This window comes from Ahaetulla prasina, chromosome 14, assembly GCF_028640845.1.
Source record: "Ahaetulla prasina isolate Xishuangbanna chromosome 14, ASM2864084v1, whole genome shotgun sequence".
Taxonomy (NCBI): domain Eukaryota; kingdom Metazoa; phylum Chordata; class Lepidosauria; order Squamata; family Colubridae; genus Ahaetulla; species Ahaetulla prasina.
The window spans coordinates 22,586,470-22,601,525 of record NC_080552.1 but is presented as its reverse complement, the minus strand read 5'-3'; the positions used below and the strand labels follow the sequence as shown (position 1 = coordinate 22,601,525).

Here is a 15,056-nt window from a genome sequence, read left to right as displayed (position 1 = left end):
TATTAAGGCTGATGGTTGCTTACTTGAGATAACCATCTGGGTTTTTTTAATGAATATTTCTTTTCCCAATTTAAAGAGGCCTTCCTTCCACTCATCCCTCCTTCCATCCCTCTTTGTTTTTCTTCCTTCCCTCTTTTTTCCTTCTTTCCTTCCCTCTTTTTTCTTCTCTCCCTCCCTCCCTCCCTTCCTTTTCTCCCCTTCCCTTCCCTTCCTCTCCAACGCTCTCAGCAATTACCACTCCAGTTTTGCTGCCCTCTAGTCCTTGGATGTAACACTGCCTCTACCCATGGAAGCTCCATCTCTAGCTATCCTGGTTGAAAAGACCATTCCATGGCTTATGTCAAGCTAGCTGCATCTTGGGCGTTTCTCTTTGTTGTTGTTGTTGTTGCTCTTGCTTAATCCTTCCCATCCTCTAAAAGTTTTCAGAGGCTCCATGGGAACCATCCCAGCGTGGTCAGGACTTTACATCAGTCCAAAACCTGGAAGGAGTGAGAGAGAAAGAGAGAGACAGAGACAGAGAGAGGACAGAGAGAGAGAGATACTCACTGGGCGACTTGCCATGGAAGTAATTGTAATATTGGGAGACGTAAGTGAGGATGCTCAGCCGGTCGGGCACTCTGAGGGCCACCATATCTTCAGCGTCCAGCAAAGCCGGGATGCCCAGCTCCTTCTCCGCAACTTGGAAAGCCTGTGAGATGCGAACAGAGAAGTTGAGATGATTTCTTTCTCTTTAACCGTGGCCAAACTATTTTACACGGCAGCCAAATCCATGCACGAGTTCAGGTCCCGAGTCCTGGTGTCAGGGTTCCAAGTAGTAAATCCATACCAAGCACATGAATCCCTCCGAAGAATAACTTTATTGGATATGTCATATTGGCACAGAGCTGGTAAAAAACCGACTCTGGTGGTTTTCACCTAATTAAAAGTTCTTTCCTCAACCCCAAACCATCAGTCACATGGTCCAGTCAAGGCTCTGTCTAGTGGCCTGGTAAAATCACTCCTTCCTCCAGCTAGGTGTGAGACATTGGTGGGTTTCAAATTTTTTTACTATCGGTTCTGTGGGCGTGGCTTGGTGGGCGTGGCTTGGTGGGCATGGCAGTCGGAGGATACTGTAAAATCCCCATTCCCTCCTGATCAGCTGGGACTTGGGAGGCAGAGAATAGATGAGGGCGGGTCCAGTCAGAATTTTTACTACCGATTCTCTAAACTACTCAAAATTTCCGCTGCCAGTTCTCCAGAACTGGTCAGAACCTGCTGAAACTCACCCGTGGTGTGAGAACATCCTTGGTTCCCAAGAGAAAGTATTTTATTTTGGCTACACAACCCCAGGGACTATCTCTAATCCCCGCTCCCTATCCCTCAGCTCCAATGTGGCAGCACTGAAACTCCAAGATGGCTTCAGCCAGGTCAGCTTCAGGGTTGACACCTGGTCTCCTGAGGGAAAACCATGACCCAGGAACAACCTCCTTCCACAGAACTCGTTCATGTCCTCTTGGCAGGCTGAAGAAACCTGTTGTGACCTAAGCCCAAGTAGTTATTACCAGAAACAATCAGTCCTAAACAAACCTATTTTATTAGAACAGCTGAGAATTACTTCATTCTCAGCTTAGTCCAAAACAAGTCCTTCAGGCCTTATCACAAACATTTGTGTTCTTTGGCACCCTGCCAAAGGCTTTTCTTGGCAACGAACTTCAGAAACAAGAGACGCTGACAAGAAACAAAATGTAGCAACGTTGCTTTCCTACAAAGAGCCCAAGAGCCCTTTGCTGCTCTTTTAAGCCTTATGGGAGGGGCCAATCATCTCCTGGCTTTACTCCTGAGTCGTCCTTTTTGCTTCAGCTGCTCTTGCCTTTTGGCAGCTCTTCACATGCGTGCACTAGGAACAGGCTCCTCCTGTTCATCTGACTCTCTGCAGTCTGCCTCTGGAGGCTCCGGAGTCCGCGCATGGCTCCCAGATGGCCCTGGCCCCATCTCTGCCTCCGACACAGAGCCCTTGTCCAGGCCTTCCCCTGACTCCAGGACTGGCCCATTGTCCTCCCCAGCCTCCTCACTGTCCGACTCCCCTGCCAGCTCCGCAGGCTGCTGGCGGACCACAACAAAACCAAGAAAGGGGTTTGCAATCTGTTCTCCATCAACTGCACACTTTCTGTCAAGTTCCCACGCTTCTGCCAAGAACAGGGGACCTACACGGCCTGGGAGGAACACCCCAGAAGTCAACCCTGATGCGAAGGAGAGTTTTCACCACAGGGTTAAAACCCCCGCGCACCACCAAACAGGAGGAAGCCTCCATCTACTGGGAGCGAAAGAGAAGCCAGCACGTGCAAATCGAATCCAGCGAGACAGAGACGGCAGTCTGTCCAGTCTTCTAGTCCTCATCAAAAAGGCTCTTTGGTGCGGTTGGAAAAGAATCTCATTTCCAAGCTTGGCTCCAAGGAGTTGAAGATCGGCCAGGCCACGGAAACTCAACGTGGAGGCCCAGCTCCTTCCCCAGGACATTCCATTCCTCCGGCCCTCGACCCACGCATGCATGGAGCCTTGGACCCGGCACAGAGACTCTGGGTGGTCCAAGGCTCCTTCCTTCTCACCAACACATCTGGCAGCCTTTTGTTCCTCACAACAACTGGCTTTCCCAGGCACTCCACATCCGAGGATCTCAGGTTTCCAAAAACAGAGTAAGGAAGGGGGAACGGAGGAAGGTCTGTTTTCTAGAGGGAAGGGGGGGGATGCATTTCAGGAGGCGGCCAGATCAGAGATTGGCAAGAGGCCAGGGGTGAAAGGGTGTATAAATCTGACCTTTGGTTTTCAAGGAGGCTCCTTGGACGATTGGGAATCTGATCTGCTTGACAGGGTTGTGAGGGGCAAAACAAAGGAAGGAGAAATGACTAAGGTTGACCTGTTGTCCTTGGGACAAGAGCAGAAGGGGATGGAGATGGAGAGACTGAGACCGAGAAAGGGAGATGTAGAGAGAGACGGAGAAGGAAATAGAGGGAAATAGGCGAGGGAGATGGGAGAAGAATGAAAGATGGAGAGATGGAGATGCGGACGGAGAAACTGAGGCGTAGACTGAGAAAGAAAAATGGAGGGAGGTGGATAGATGGAAATAGAGAGAGTAAAAATGGATAGAGAAATAGATTAAGAGATAGATAGATAGATAGATAGATAGATAGATAGATAGATAGATAGATAGATAGATAGATAGATAGATAGATAGATGGATGGATGGATGGATGGATGGATGGATGGATGGATGGATGGATGGATGGATGGATGGATGGATGGATGGATGGGTGGGTGGGTGGATGGATGGGTGGGTGGATGGAGGGACGGGCAGACAGACAGAGTGGTGCAGTGGCCTAGAGGTGGAGCTCTCGCCTCACAATCAGGAGGCTATGAGTTCAATCCTAGGTAGAGGTGGATATTCCTCTCTCTGGGCACAATGAAAATATAGCTGTAGAACAAAATTCCTCATTGGCGACAGGAAGAGCATCTGGCCAGTAAATACTCTGCTAGCTCCATTCAGTTGCCCAGACTCCATCCCACAAGAGATTATGGGGTTGCTAAATGATGATGAGAGATAGATAGATAGATAGAGATGCATCATGACTCCCTCCCCTTGTAAAACTTGCATTCAAGAATCTAAACTTCCATAAATATGTACCTACATTCATAACCACCATATTTCACAATCTTCCCGTCCACCCAACTTACATTTATTTATTTATTTATTTATCTATCTATCACAGCAGCTTGTGGCCAACCTGGATGGAGCAAAGCTACGCTGCAGAACCACAAAACGCCAGGCGCACAAATCGAGACTAAGGTAGCATAAGGTAAATCACCAGCCATCATTCCACGTCGACTTGGTCCGATCCAGATCAATAACGAAACCCTGGCAGCCACTGCTCTTGCCAAAAGGGAATTCAGGATGGCAGCTGCTATTGGTGCTTTGGGCGGTGCAGACATTGATCAAAAGGTCCTCATCCTAGGACAGCTTTCCCTCCGTGCAAATCGACGGTGCTGGAAATCTTGCCAAACTGGTTTTTCTAGACTCTGCCTTGAACTGCAGGCGAAAGTGAGCTCACCTTCAAGATTAATCCACCTGATCTCCCCCTTATTTTTAAGGTTTGAGCTCTTCCAGATAGACTTTGGGGTTCCCTCCAGACCTGCAACCTGGAGACCATCCACATCCAGGGTATCTCAAGTGCCCAAAACAAGATATTTAACCTGTTCCACCCATGCAGCTGATGAACGTTGCAAACAAACAGAAAAAGCTCAGGGGAAAAGTGAGTAATCCTACGCAGGGCAAGCAAACTGCTATTTCTTTTTTCTTTTCTTTTTTTTCCTTTTTAAGGAAAGTTAATGGTGTTGAGTATTTGTTTTATGACCTGCTTGTTCTGATCAAATCTACCTGAGGTCAAGGTGTGCAGGAAAAAGAGACGGGAGGAAAATGAGCCTCGAGGGAAATGAAGAGGAAGCGAAAGAGAAGGGAAAACCACCTTACCAGTGCATTGTTCTCAAAGACGTTTTCCTTGTTCAGGGAAGTGAAGTCTCTGAAACAGAAAGAAAAGCAAAAGTTATAGAGAAACAACAAGTAACAACAGGCCAGGATTCCTCGCTCCACCATGGTGCCTGCCGGGCCAAACTTTCTCCGTAACCTCACAAGCCAGCTTTTCCACCATCAAAGCATGCAGAACACAGGTGGGTTTCAGCAGGTTCTGACCAGTTCGGGAGAACCGGTAGCGGAAATTTTGAGTAGTTTGGAGAACCGGTAGTAAAAATGCTGACTGGCCCCACCCCCATCCATTCTCTGCCTCCCAAGTCTCAGCTGATCGGGAGGGAATGGAGATTTTGCAGTATCCTTCCCCTGCCACACCCACCAAGCCATGCCCACAGAACCAGTAGTGAAAAAATTTGAACCCCACTACTGATGCAGCGTATTCTTAATTTTAGGGTGTTTTTCCCTAACATTCTCCTTGAATCTTCCTTTCCTGGAACTCACATTCCTTGTGATGATGGAAGGTGAACTCGGTCAACAAAGACGGTTAGGGGACTGGAGGATAAAACATAGGATGAATGGTTGGAGGAACTGGGTATGTCTAGTCTAAGGAAGAGAAGGACTAGGAGTAAAATGATAGCAGCCTTCCAATATTTGAGGGGCTGCCCCAAAGAAGAGGGAGTCAAGCTGTTCTCCAAAGCACCTGAAGTCAGGACAAGAAGCAACGGATGGAAACTCATCAAGGAGAGAAGCAACCTGGAATTAAGGAGAAATTTTCTAACTGTGAGAACAATCAACCAGTGGAACGGCTTGCCACCAGAAGTTGTGGGTGCTCCATCCCTGGAGGCTTTTAAGAAGAGATTGGACAGAGATTTGTTCAGAATGGTCTAGGGCAGTGATAGTGAACCTTTTAGAGACCGAGTGCCCAAACTGCAACCCAAAACTCATTTATTTATCGTAAAATGCCAACACGGCAATTTAACCTGAATAATGAGGTTTTACTACCTAAAATAATGATAAACAAGGCAGAGTCCAGCTAATTGTTCTAAGAAAAAAAGTGATGAATGCATTTTTATGCCCCTTCATTTTCTTTCTGCTTTTGAAATATTACGTTTAGGAACAATATAAAAGAAAAACTTTTGTAATATTATTTCTCTCTTTCCTTCCCTCTCTCTCTTTCTCTCTCTCTCTTCCCCTCCCTCTTCCCCTCCCTCTTTCTCTTTCCCTACCCCTCTCTCTTTCTTTCTCTCTCTCTTCCCCTCCCTCTTTCTCTTTCCCTCCCTCCCTCCCTCTCCCTCCCTCCCTCTCTTCACCCCCCATGGGGGAAACGCAATGGAGCTGGGCTGGGGCGATGGCGCGCGTGCCTACAGGGAGGGCTCTGAATGCCCCCTCTGGCACGCGTGCCATAGGTTCGCCCCCACTGGTCTAGGGTTTCCTGCTTGAGCAGCGGGCTGGACTAGAAGACCTCCAAGGTCCCTTCCAACTCTGTTATTCTGTATTCCATAAGTCTGAATGTTTTTGAAGTTTAGACGCAGCCCTCCAGTCTTTGTAACCATGTGAAAAATTTTCCTGTTAACAGCCATGATTCAGTTCGGCTATCTCATCCTGCAGGAATCTACCTGCCCTTACACAGCTATTTCAAGAAAAGAGATCTAGTGTGAACTTCCAATTAACAATTCCTCATGCCTGCTGCAAGTTTCTAAGATCCAGATCTACCTTCTGGGAAATCTCATCCATCCACAAAGAAATCAGGGGTTTGGAAGACAATTGTACTCGTATTCACAGCTGCCTAAAAGGGGTGCTTTTGCAAGTAACCTAAATCCCATCGTGCAGGGAGGAACTGAACTGGCTGGCATTCTCTGTAGCATGAATCGAGTTATTAAAACCACCTGGAACCAAGAAAATCCACCTCCTGTGGCATTAAAATTTCCTTGTGTTAATAGGAGAAAAACTAAAGATCCCACTTCAAAGAATTTGGTTTTTGGTTTTTTGCTGCAACAGCGTTCATACAAATAAAAATTAAACAGGCCGTTAAGAGGGCAGAAAACAATTCAACAGAATTTAGATCAAATGCCTGCAGGAGGTTTGAACAGTCACATCTTTTGGGTAACAACCAGGAAGCTGCCCCAGGAAGACAGGTGAGAAGGAACAGGAGAGAGACGGGATTTCCAGTTTGGGTTTTGGCGATGTAAACAATGAATTTAAGGAGACAGGGAACAAATGTACATATCAATGAAAGAATTTCTTACCGAATTCTTGGGGCTCAGGATTTTACAAGAACCAGTCCAAATGTGAACAATATTCTGATTTACAATCATAGTCTTTCAGCCCAGATTCAGGGCAGTTCTGCCAATACAGAAGGAGTAAGCCAGCTACTCTGTTGAAAGGAGTTGGCACATCACTACGACCTGACAATGAGCCAAACGGGCCATGAAGCCCTGATTTAAATCTCACATCTGTCAGAAATTCACCAGAAAGATTTTGGAAGATTGACACCGTTGCCCTTTTGGTCTTCTAGAGCAACCTCAGCTTGCTCCAGGTAAGGAAAACCAGGAAAACTGACCTGAAGTTCTTGAGCAACTTCTTCTATCAACCTCAGCTTGCTCCAGGTTAGGAAAACCAGGAAAACAGACCTGAAGTTCTTGAGCAACTTCTTCTATCAACCTCAGCTTGCTCCAGGTAAGGAAAACCAGGAAAACAGACCTGAAGTTCTTGAGCAACTTCTTCTATCAACCTCAGCTTGCTCCAGGTTAGGAAAACCAGGAAAACAGACCTGAAGTTCTTGAGCAACTTCTTCTATCAACCTCAGCTTGCTCCAGGTAAGGAAAACCAGGAAAACAGACCTGAAGTTCTTGAGCAACTTCTTCTATCAACCTCAGCTTGCTCCAGGTAAGGAAAACCAGGAAAACAGACCTGAAGTTCTTGAGCAACTTCTTCTATCAACCTCAGCTTGCTCCAGGTAAGGAAAACCAGGAAAACAGACCCAACATTCTTGACTTACTTATGCACATGCCTGTAACTTCCCAACACAGAGCAGCTAATCATGAAAGGGTGACACCCCAACATCCAAGAGGTGTTGGCACCACAACATTATCTTCACAACCAAGCCTTCTGTCCACAAGAGCTTCAGCCTAAGACAGGGGTCAGCAACCCATGTGGCTCTTTCATCCCACTGTTGCGGCTCCCTGTCGCCGGTCAGCTCCACAATCCATAGGACTTTTCAGTTAGGACAGGTAGAGGAAAAAGGACGCCACGCTAGGAGGAGACTCTATGGTGGGGGAAACGGACTTCCAGTCAGTTCCAGAATTGAATGGGGGGCTTCTGGTTAGGACCTTTGTGGCCCTTTGAGTGTTTAAGGTTGCCGACCCCTTGCCTAGGAGGTGGTCTGACCTCCAAGACCAGTGAGGCATGGGGCAGCTCCATCGTGTTGAGACCTGAACTGGTTGTTGAAAATATGGCTCCAGTTTAGACCCACAACTCTCGAGAAGACACGAGGGGAGGGGACTCTCTCTGGTCTTGCTCGTCCCAGACATGACAGCGATGAGATCTTAAGGAGAGGAGGAAGCCCTCCCCACTGATCATCTCCATTCCTGCCCCCTCCTCTGCCGTCTCGCCTGCTTTGCTCACAAACGTTGTCACGTCTAAATGTAAACAACCAACTGTTGTCAGGCCTGTTAGCAGAAGACGTCTAAACATCAGCTGGGAAACGCCCGACAAACCCTTGTTTGTTTTAAACCTTCCTTTCTAAGTGTCATTGCAAACATCTGTTCTGAAATGAATGTTCTTATTTCAAGACAAACAAGAACAAGGGGCTTTCCGGTTATTTTTCATTGAGCCGAGGCAGACGTCCAAGCGTTAAGGACTCACGGCCGAGAGGTCAAAAACATCAAGATGGCGTCTGCGATGCCCATAAAAACTGGGTGGGGCATGGATTGGACCGTCATAGCGGCCATGTTGAATTTTTGGATCTCGTTCGGAGACCCTCCTAAGTCAGAAACAACCACAAAATAATCTCAAAGATCTGTGAACATTCATTTTTATTTATTTATTCAGTTTCTGTAGCGGGCCACCAAGTGACTCTGGGCAGCTTATAATTCTAAAGTTATAAAACAAACATTTTTTTAAAAGAAATGCTGGCTGCCATTTCCATGCTTGGCTTCCTCCGATTTTCTCCTCTCCACCTTCCCATCTCTGTAAGTTACTTTGCTTTTATCGGGCTGAAGACAAGCTAGAAAAACTCACCATAACTGAACCCAAAATTATTTAGAAGGTGCCACATTTGATCAACAGGGCAATGAATGGACTTTCTCCCGATCACATCTCGACCCAAATATTATGAATTGCATTTTGAAAAGTACCAGCAAGTTGTCACGGTTTAGTTTTCTGCCAACTTTCTAGCCTTCCAGAAGCTTCATGGGAGATACATTTTATTTATTTATATATTCAATTTCTTTGGTGCCTGTCTTCCCACCAGGTGACTCTAATCCCGTGATGGCAAACCTATGGCACACGAGCCACAGGTGGCATGTGGAGTCATATTGGTGGGCATGCGAGCGCTGCCCTAGCTCAACCTCTGGAGCCTGGGGTGGGCAAAAAATGGGCCTACCAGGGCCACCGTGCCAAAAGTGGGGGGAGTGGGGGGGCGCATGTATGCGTAGGGGGGTGAGGCACAGTGAATTATGGGTGTGGTTATGTGCGCGACACCCCCCCCCCGTGCTCCCCCTGCTTCTGGCACATGACTGCAAAAAGATTAGCCATTACTGCTCTAATCCATCCCTGAATGCAGAAACTTAGCACATCAAGGGAAAACACTCCATCAGAATTCTGCTGGGGATTTAATTTAATTTTAATCGATTCAGGCCCTGCCCAAGCCAGATCCAAAAGTTGGCAGCTGGCTTTCTATGTGCCAAAGGTTGTTCTAGATAAGACGTGTTCAACCACATCAACCGTGATTAAATGTTATTTTATGGCGTCCGAGTTTAATGATTTCCCCATTGGGATAAATATCATGTTCTTTTCCCTGTAGTTAATGTGTGTTTTCGTGTTTTACGTCTGTTGTTTTTTTCACTCTCTCTCCTTTTTTCTTTTTTGTATGAAAAAGAAAGAGAAAGAAAGAACGAGAGAGAGAGAGGGAGAAACAAAGAAAAAGAGAGAGAAAGAAAAAGGAAGGAAGGAAAGAATGAATGAATGAAAGTAGGAAAGAGAAAGGAAGGAAGGAAAGAAAGAGAGAGAAAGAAAGAGAAAGAAAGAAAAAGAGAGAGAGAGAGAGAAAGGAAAGGAAAGGAAAGGAAGAGAAAGAGAGAGAGAGGGAGAGAAGGAAGGAAGGAAGGAAGGAAGGAAGGAAGGAAGGAAGGAAGGAAGGAAGAAAGAAAGAAAGAAAGAAAGAAAGAAAGAAAGAAACTCTATGGCTCTCTTAAAGAGATTCAAACCAGAGATAAGAATGACTGCTTTGTTCCCAGTGGTCTTAGCATTCCATGGGGGAAGGTCATTTCTTCACTGGGGTCAGTCACATGGAAGGAAATGACAAATACGTGTCCAGCCACAGAGAGTTTCCCTGTTGCTCACAAACTCTTGATTCTGTGGTTGCACTAAGAATGACGTCAGATGACGGGTGAAATTTGGTGGGGAAAATTGGGAAATAAATGAGTTTTCTGTCTAGTTCTCACTGCGAAGGGGACACACGTAGAATGTGTAACGAAAGGACAAATACTTGCTAAACCTTAAACTTTAACTGAGTTTTAAAAATTATTATTTAGGGGGAAAAATACTATTCCAGATAACGGGGGTTATTATACTGGACTTGGTTCTAACTGGGAAAACTGAAAGTTCACCCTGGATTCAAAGGGGATATTTGGAACAAGTAATACTCTGATTGGTCTGTTTTACAAGATTGGTGTCAGAACAGTTAAGATTCTCTCTCTCTCTGTCTAGCTATCATCTATATGTCTATCTATCTATCTGTCTGTTTGTCTGTTTATCTATCTATCTATCTATCTATCTATCTATCTATCTATCTATCTATCTATCATCAATCTCTCTCTCTCATCTATTTCTATCAATCATTTATATGTCTGTCTATCTATCTCTCTATCATCTCTCTATCATCTCTCTCTCTCTCTCCCCAGTGGTGGGATTCAAGTAATATAACAACCGGTTCTCTGCCCTAATGATTTCTTCCAACAACCAGTTTGCCAAACTGCTCAGACAGTTAACAACTGGTTCTCCAGAAGTGATGCAAACTGGCTGAATCCCATCACTGTATCATCTATCTATCTATCTATCTATCTATCTATCTATCTATCTATCTATCTATCTATCTATCTATCTATCTATCTATCTATCTAATACAATCTTATTTTATATATGTATAACATTCACACATATATGGAGTTCACTATAGGTCAGGTCCCATAAGCCAATCCCAGTCTGCTTTATTAATTAATTAATTGTTTTTTCCCAGAGAAAACCTGCCACTGCACAATGTTCAAGGGTCAGGGATCGCATGCGTAAGGAAGCATTTTTTAAAATCAGAAAATAGAAACCCATTTGAATATTTAATGGCATTTATATACTGTAATAAACTGTTTACAGGACCTGACTTTTGGTACGTCCTGTAACATTGGAGCAACTCCTTTCATCCTTGGCTGTTTCAGAAAGCAAAATAAAGCCCAGGCAAACATCGATGCCACGCATAGAAATGCCACCACCAAAAGTGCTCTGCTAACCTTTTGAGGAAAATGTCCGGGCAAATCTTTTCAACGCATCTTTTTCAAAAATAATAAAGGTAACACCCAAATAAAACGGAAGAAACGCATAAATCCAAGGCAAACACCTTAAATACACCCTCCACCCCCAAAGAGGGTTCTTTAGCAGCTTTGTGGCATCAAACCACACCTAAACAAACACACACATACACACCCTTTCCTGCAAAGGTTTATCCCAAACTGGGAATTCCCCTCCCCCACTTAATTCCGAAGGGTGTGAGATGGGGTTGTGGTTGTGCCCTCTGGGAGATGCCCTACAGCCAGTGCATGAGGGACCAAGGATCTCCAGCTTTTGAGGTTCTAGGGGTAGACTGCCTCGGGAGCTGGAAGCTCCCCTTAACTCCCGCGTGGGAAAAACGAGCGGAATTTCCTCCTGCCCTCCTTTCACGCTCCCCCCCCCACTTCTCCCACCCAGGAAGGGGACAACACCCACCCACCCCCGGCGTCACTCACATGAGGTCCGGCCTGTGGCGGTGCAGAATGGCGCAAAAGGCCAGCCCGTCCCGGAACGAAGTAGTCATGTTGGTGACGGAGACGTCCTTGTAGCCTTCGCACTGTTGCTTGCACCAGAGCTGCAGGGCTTGGGTGGGCGACATCCTGAATTGCGGAGGGGGGGCGGGAAGGGCGGGGGTGTTGCAGAGCGGGGGAAGGGGGGGCGTGAAATCGAGCAGGAAAGAGGGATGGGGAGAAAAACAGGGAGGAGAAGTGCGGGGGGGGGAAACGAGCAGGGAAAAGGGATGGCAAGAAAAGCAAAGGGGGGACGAGCAGGAAAGAGGGATGGGGAGAAAAGCAGGAAGGAGGAGTGGGGAGGGTCGAGCAGGAATGAGGGATGGAAAGAAAAGCAGGAAGGAGAAGTGGGGGGAAACGAGGAGAAAAGAGGGATGGAGAGAAAAGCAGGAAGGAGGACAGGAAACAAGGCAGCGAGAGGCGCCGGGCTGTTATTTCTGGAGTTGAAAAGGCCGAGCTGGAAAAGAGAGGAGGGGGCTGCGGCCTTTTTCCCGGGACACTCTCTCTCTCTCTCTCTCTCTCTCCCCCTTTCCAAAAAAAAACAAGAAAGAAAGAAAGAAGGGGAAAAAAGAACAAGAACTTTTCTCCGCGGGCAGCGCGAACTTTACTTTCCGCCGGGATCTTCACGCCTCCTGCAAGTCGCCGCCCCCGCCTCGCCTCGCCTCCTCGCCGGAGGGGCCGCCGCGCAGCTGGGAGGTTCCCCCGGCCCAGCCCCGGCCGCGATCCAGCCGGCCAGCGCGCATCTCCCTCGGCCGGAGGATCCCCCGCAGCCCCCCAGCTGGAGAAGAAAGCGGCGTTCAACGGGCGGCCAGAGGCGCGCGGAGCTCTCCAAACGCCCAGCCCGGCGCTGTCCAAGCGGACCCCCGCAGGCTCCGGATCTGCGGGCCGGTCGAGCCGGGAAGGGAGAGCCGCCAATGGCCGCGGCGGGGCGGGAGCGACCGGGCCCGGCCGAGAAGCGCCGGCTCCGCCTTCCGACGCGGGGAAGGGCGCAGCAGGCAAGCGAGGCGCCTTCGCACTAGCCGGACCCGACCTGGGTCTCCTGGAGAGGATCCATACGAGCCCCGTCCTCTGAAGCTGGAGAGGGAGCCCGGGGGGCGGCTTGTGGGGAGGGGTCGATACGGGGGTGGGAAGGGCGGTGGAGAGAGCGGGGCAGACCCGTTTGGCCCAGTTTGCTGGAGCGCAGCTGTAAAAATGGCTTTACAAGGGCCCTGGGGCCAAAAGAGGCGAAGAGGCAGATTGGGGTAGGGGGCCCTTGCCCCCCACCCCGTCCGAAAAGGAAGCCCCAAAGCAACTTGGCGAGGCCTCACCCCCCAACGGAAGACTTGCAAAAAGGATCCCGGAGCAACTCCAGCCTAGGGGGGAGCTGCTGGTGCTGCTCTTCCCTCCCCAGTTAAAAAGCTGCATTTAAAAACCCACCGTTGGGATTCTAAATGAAGCCCTGCTCTGACCCAGGCCCGAAGGGGAGGGGGAGGGGGAAGAAGAAGAAGAAGAAGAGGAGGAGGAGGAGGAGGAGGAGGAGGAGGAGGAGGAGAAGAAGAGGAGGAGGAGGAGGTGGTGGTTGTGGGGTCTTTGATGCTCTCTCACCTTGGTGGTTTTCTTCCAAACATTTTGTGACCCAACTAGGTAACATTATCTGTGCTTGAAGGAAAAGGGGATTGGGGAGAGGAGGAGGAGTTAATTTGGTTTTGGATCCAAATGCACCCCAATTCTCCTGCGGCTGAGCCCCAAGTGGATTACTGGACTCCAGAGGAGGAACAGGGAATTTCTGGAAAGAAAGATTTGGGAAAGTTCATGCAAATATTAATTTAGTCACAGTTCCTCTTCTCTTGGCTGCTTGCGGGTAGCTAGCCTTTGGTGGAATGGGTTATTTATTTTACATCCTGCTTTTATTGTTTTTCTAAACTACGCAAAGAAGCCAAGGCATCGAATACCCTTTCTGCCTCCTCTTCTTTTCTCCACAACAACCCTGCGAAGTAGCTTGGGATGAACGAAAGAGGCTGGCCCAGTCAGGCAGCGTCTTTCATGTCTAAGGCGGGACAAGAATTCACCATCTCCAAATTGATTGTCCCAAAGTCACCTGGCCAGCTTTCATGTCTAGGGGCAGGATTAGAATTTACGGCCTCCTGGTTTCTAGCCTAACCTGAACCACTAGACGGAACTGACTAATATATAGAGACGTGTGAAGCATCACAGTTGGAAAACGTTTCGTAGACCAGGGGTCTCCAATCTTGGCAACTTTAAGCCTGGCGGACTTCGCCTCCCAGAATTCCCCAGCCAGCAAAGCTGGGAGTTGAAGTCCGCCAGGCTTAAAGTTGCCAAGGTTGGAGGCCCCTGTCCTAGAGGGTCATGTTGGTTGTTGTGTCCCAATCGCACAAGGAAGCCGTGATCGCACGAGTGACCTGGTGTAAACAGGCCTCCGTTGCAAATGGCTCCCACCAAGGACTTCGGGGTGAAAAGTTTTAGCAGAAAGTTCGTTGGCTCAAGCTGAAAATGACCATGAGCTGGCGGTTCCTTGCATTCGATGGTCATAAGTGTGAGGACCAGTCTTAAGTCGCTTTTTTTTCAATGCCACTGTTTTTCAAACAGTCACTGAATTAATGGTCGTAAGTTGAAAAGTATCTGTACTTACACTCTAGAAATGCTAAACTTCCCTTTTTCCATTGAGAGGATTCATGAATTGCCATGAATTTCATGGCAACAAAAATGGGCTACTAGATATATTAATTCCCTTTGCCTGCCTGGATACTGAACTTTGCAATCAGCTGTTTTTTTTATGTAGGATATATTGCTTGTACAGTCCATGTCTTACTATGGGGAGGGAGGGAGGAAGGTGGGGAGAAAGAGGAGGAGAGAAAGAGAGAGGGAGAGGGAGGTATGGAGAGAGTGAGAAGGAAAGGACAGAAAGAGAGAGAGGGAGATAGAGAAAGGGAGGGAGAGAGAGGGAGGAAGGGAGGGAGGAGAGAGAGAGAAAAGGAGAGAGAGGGAGAAAGGGAAAGAAGGAGAGAAAGGGAGAAGAAGATAGAGAAAGGGAGGGAGAGAAAGGGAGGGAGGGAGGGAGGGAGAGGGAGAGAAAGAGAGGGGGAGAGAGGGAGAAAAGGAAAGGAGAGAAAAGGAGAGGGAGAGAGAGAAAGGGAGAGAAAGGAAGGAAAAGAGAGAGGGAGAGAGAGAAAGAAGGAGGGAAGGAGAGAGATATGCCCAACATATAAGTCAGCCAGCCGGAGTCTCTTGACAGGCGCCATATCAATTTAATAAATAAAAAATAATTTATGGAGAATAACCAAAAGGGGCTC

General features: G+C 47.8%; 1 protein-coding gene across 1 annotated transcript in view; it reads right to left on the bottom strand.

Moving 5' to 3' along the window:
* The window catches only part of MICALL2 (MICAL like 2), a 28,852-nt gene extending 16,402 nt beyond the window's left edge, over positions 1–12,450 (bottom strand). The window contains exons 1-4 of the mRNA XM_058157672.1: positions 12,375–12,450; positions 11,713–11,856; positions 4,502–4,550; positions 547–688 (exon numbers count right to left, since the gene is read on the bottom strand). Of these exons, the coding sequence (XP_058013655.1) occupies positions 547–688; positions 4,502–4,550; positions 11,713–11,855 (334 nt within the window). The 5' untranslated portion in view covers position 11,856; positions 12,375–12,450. The remainder of the gene's footprint in view (positions 1–546; positions 689–4,501; positions 4,551–11,712; positions 11,857–12,374) is intronic.
* Between the last annotated feature and the right edge of the window lie 2,606 nt (positions 12,451–15,056).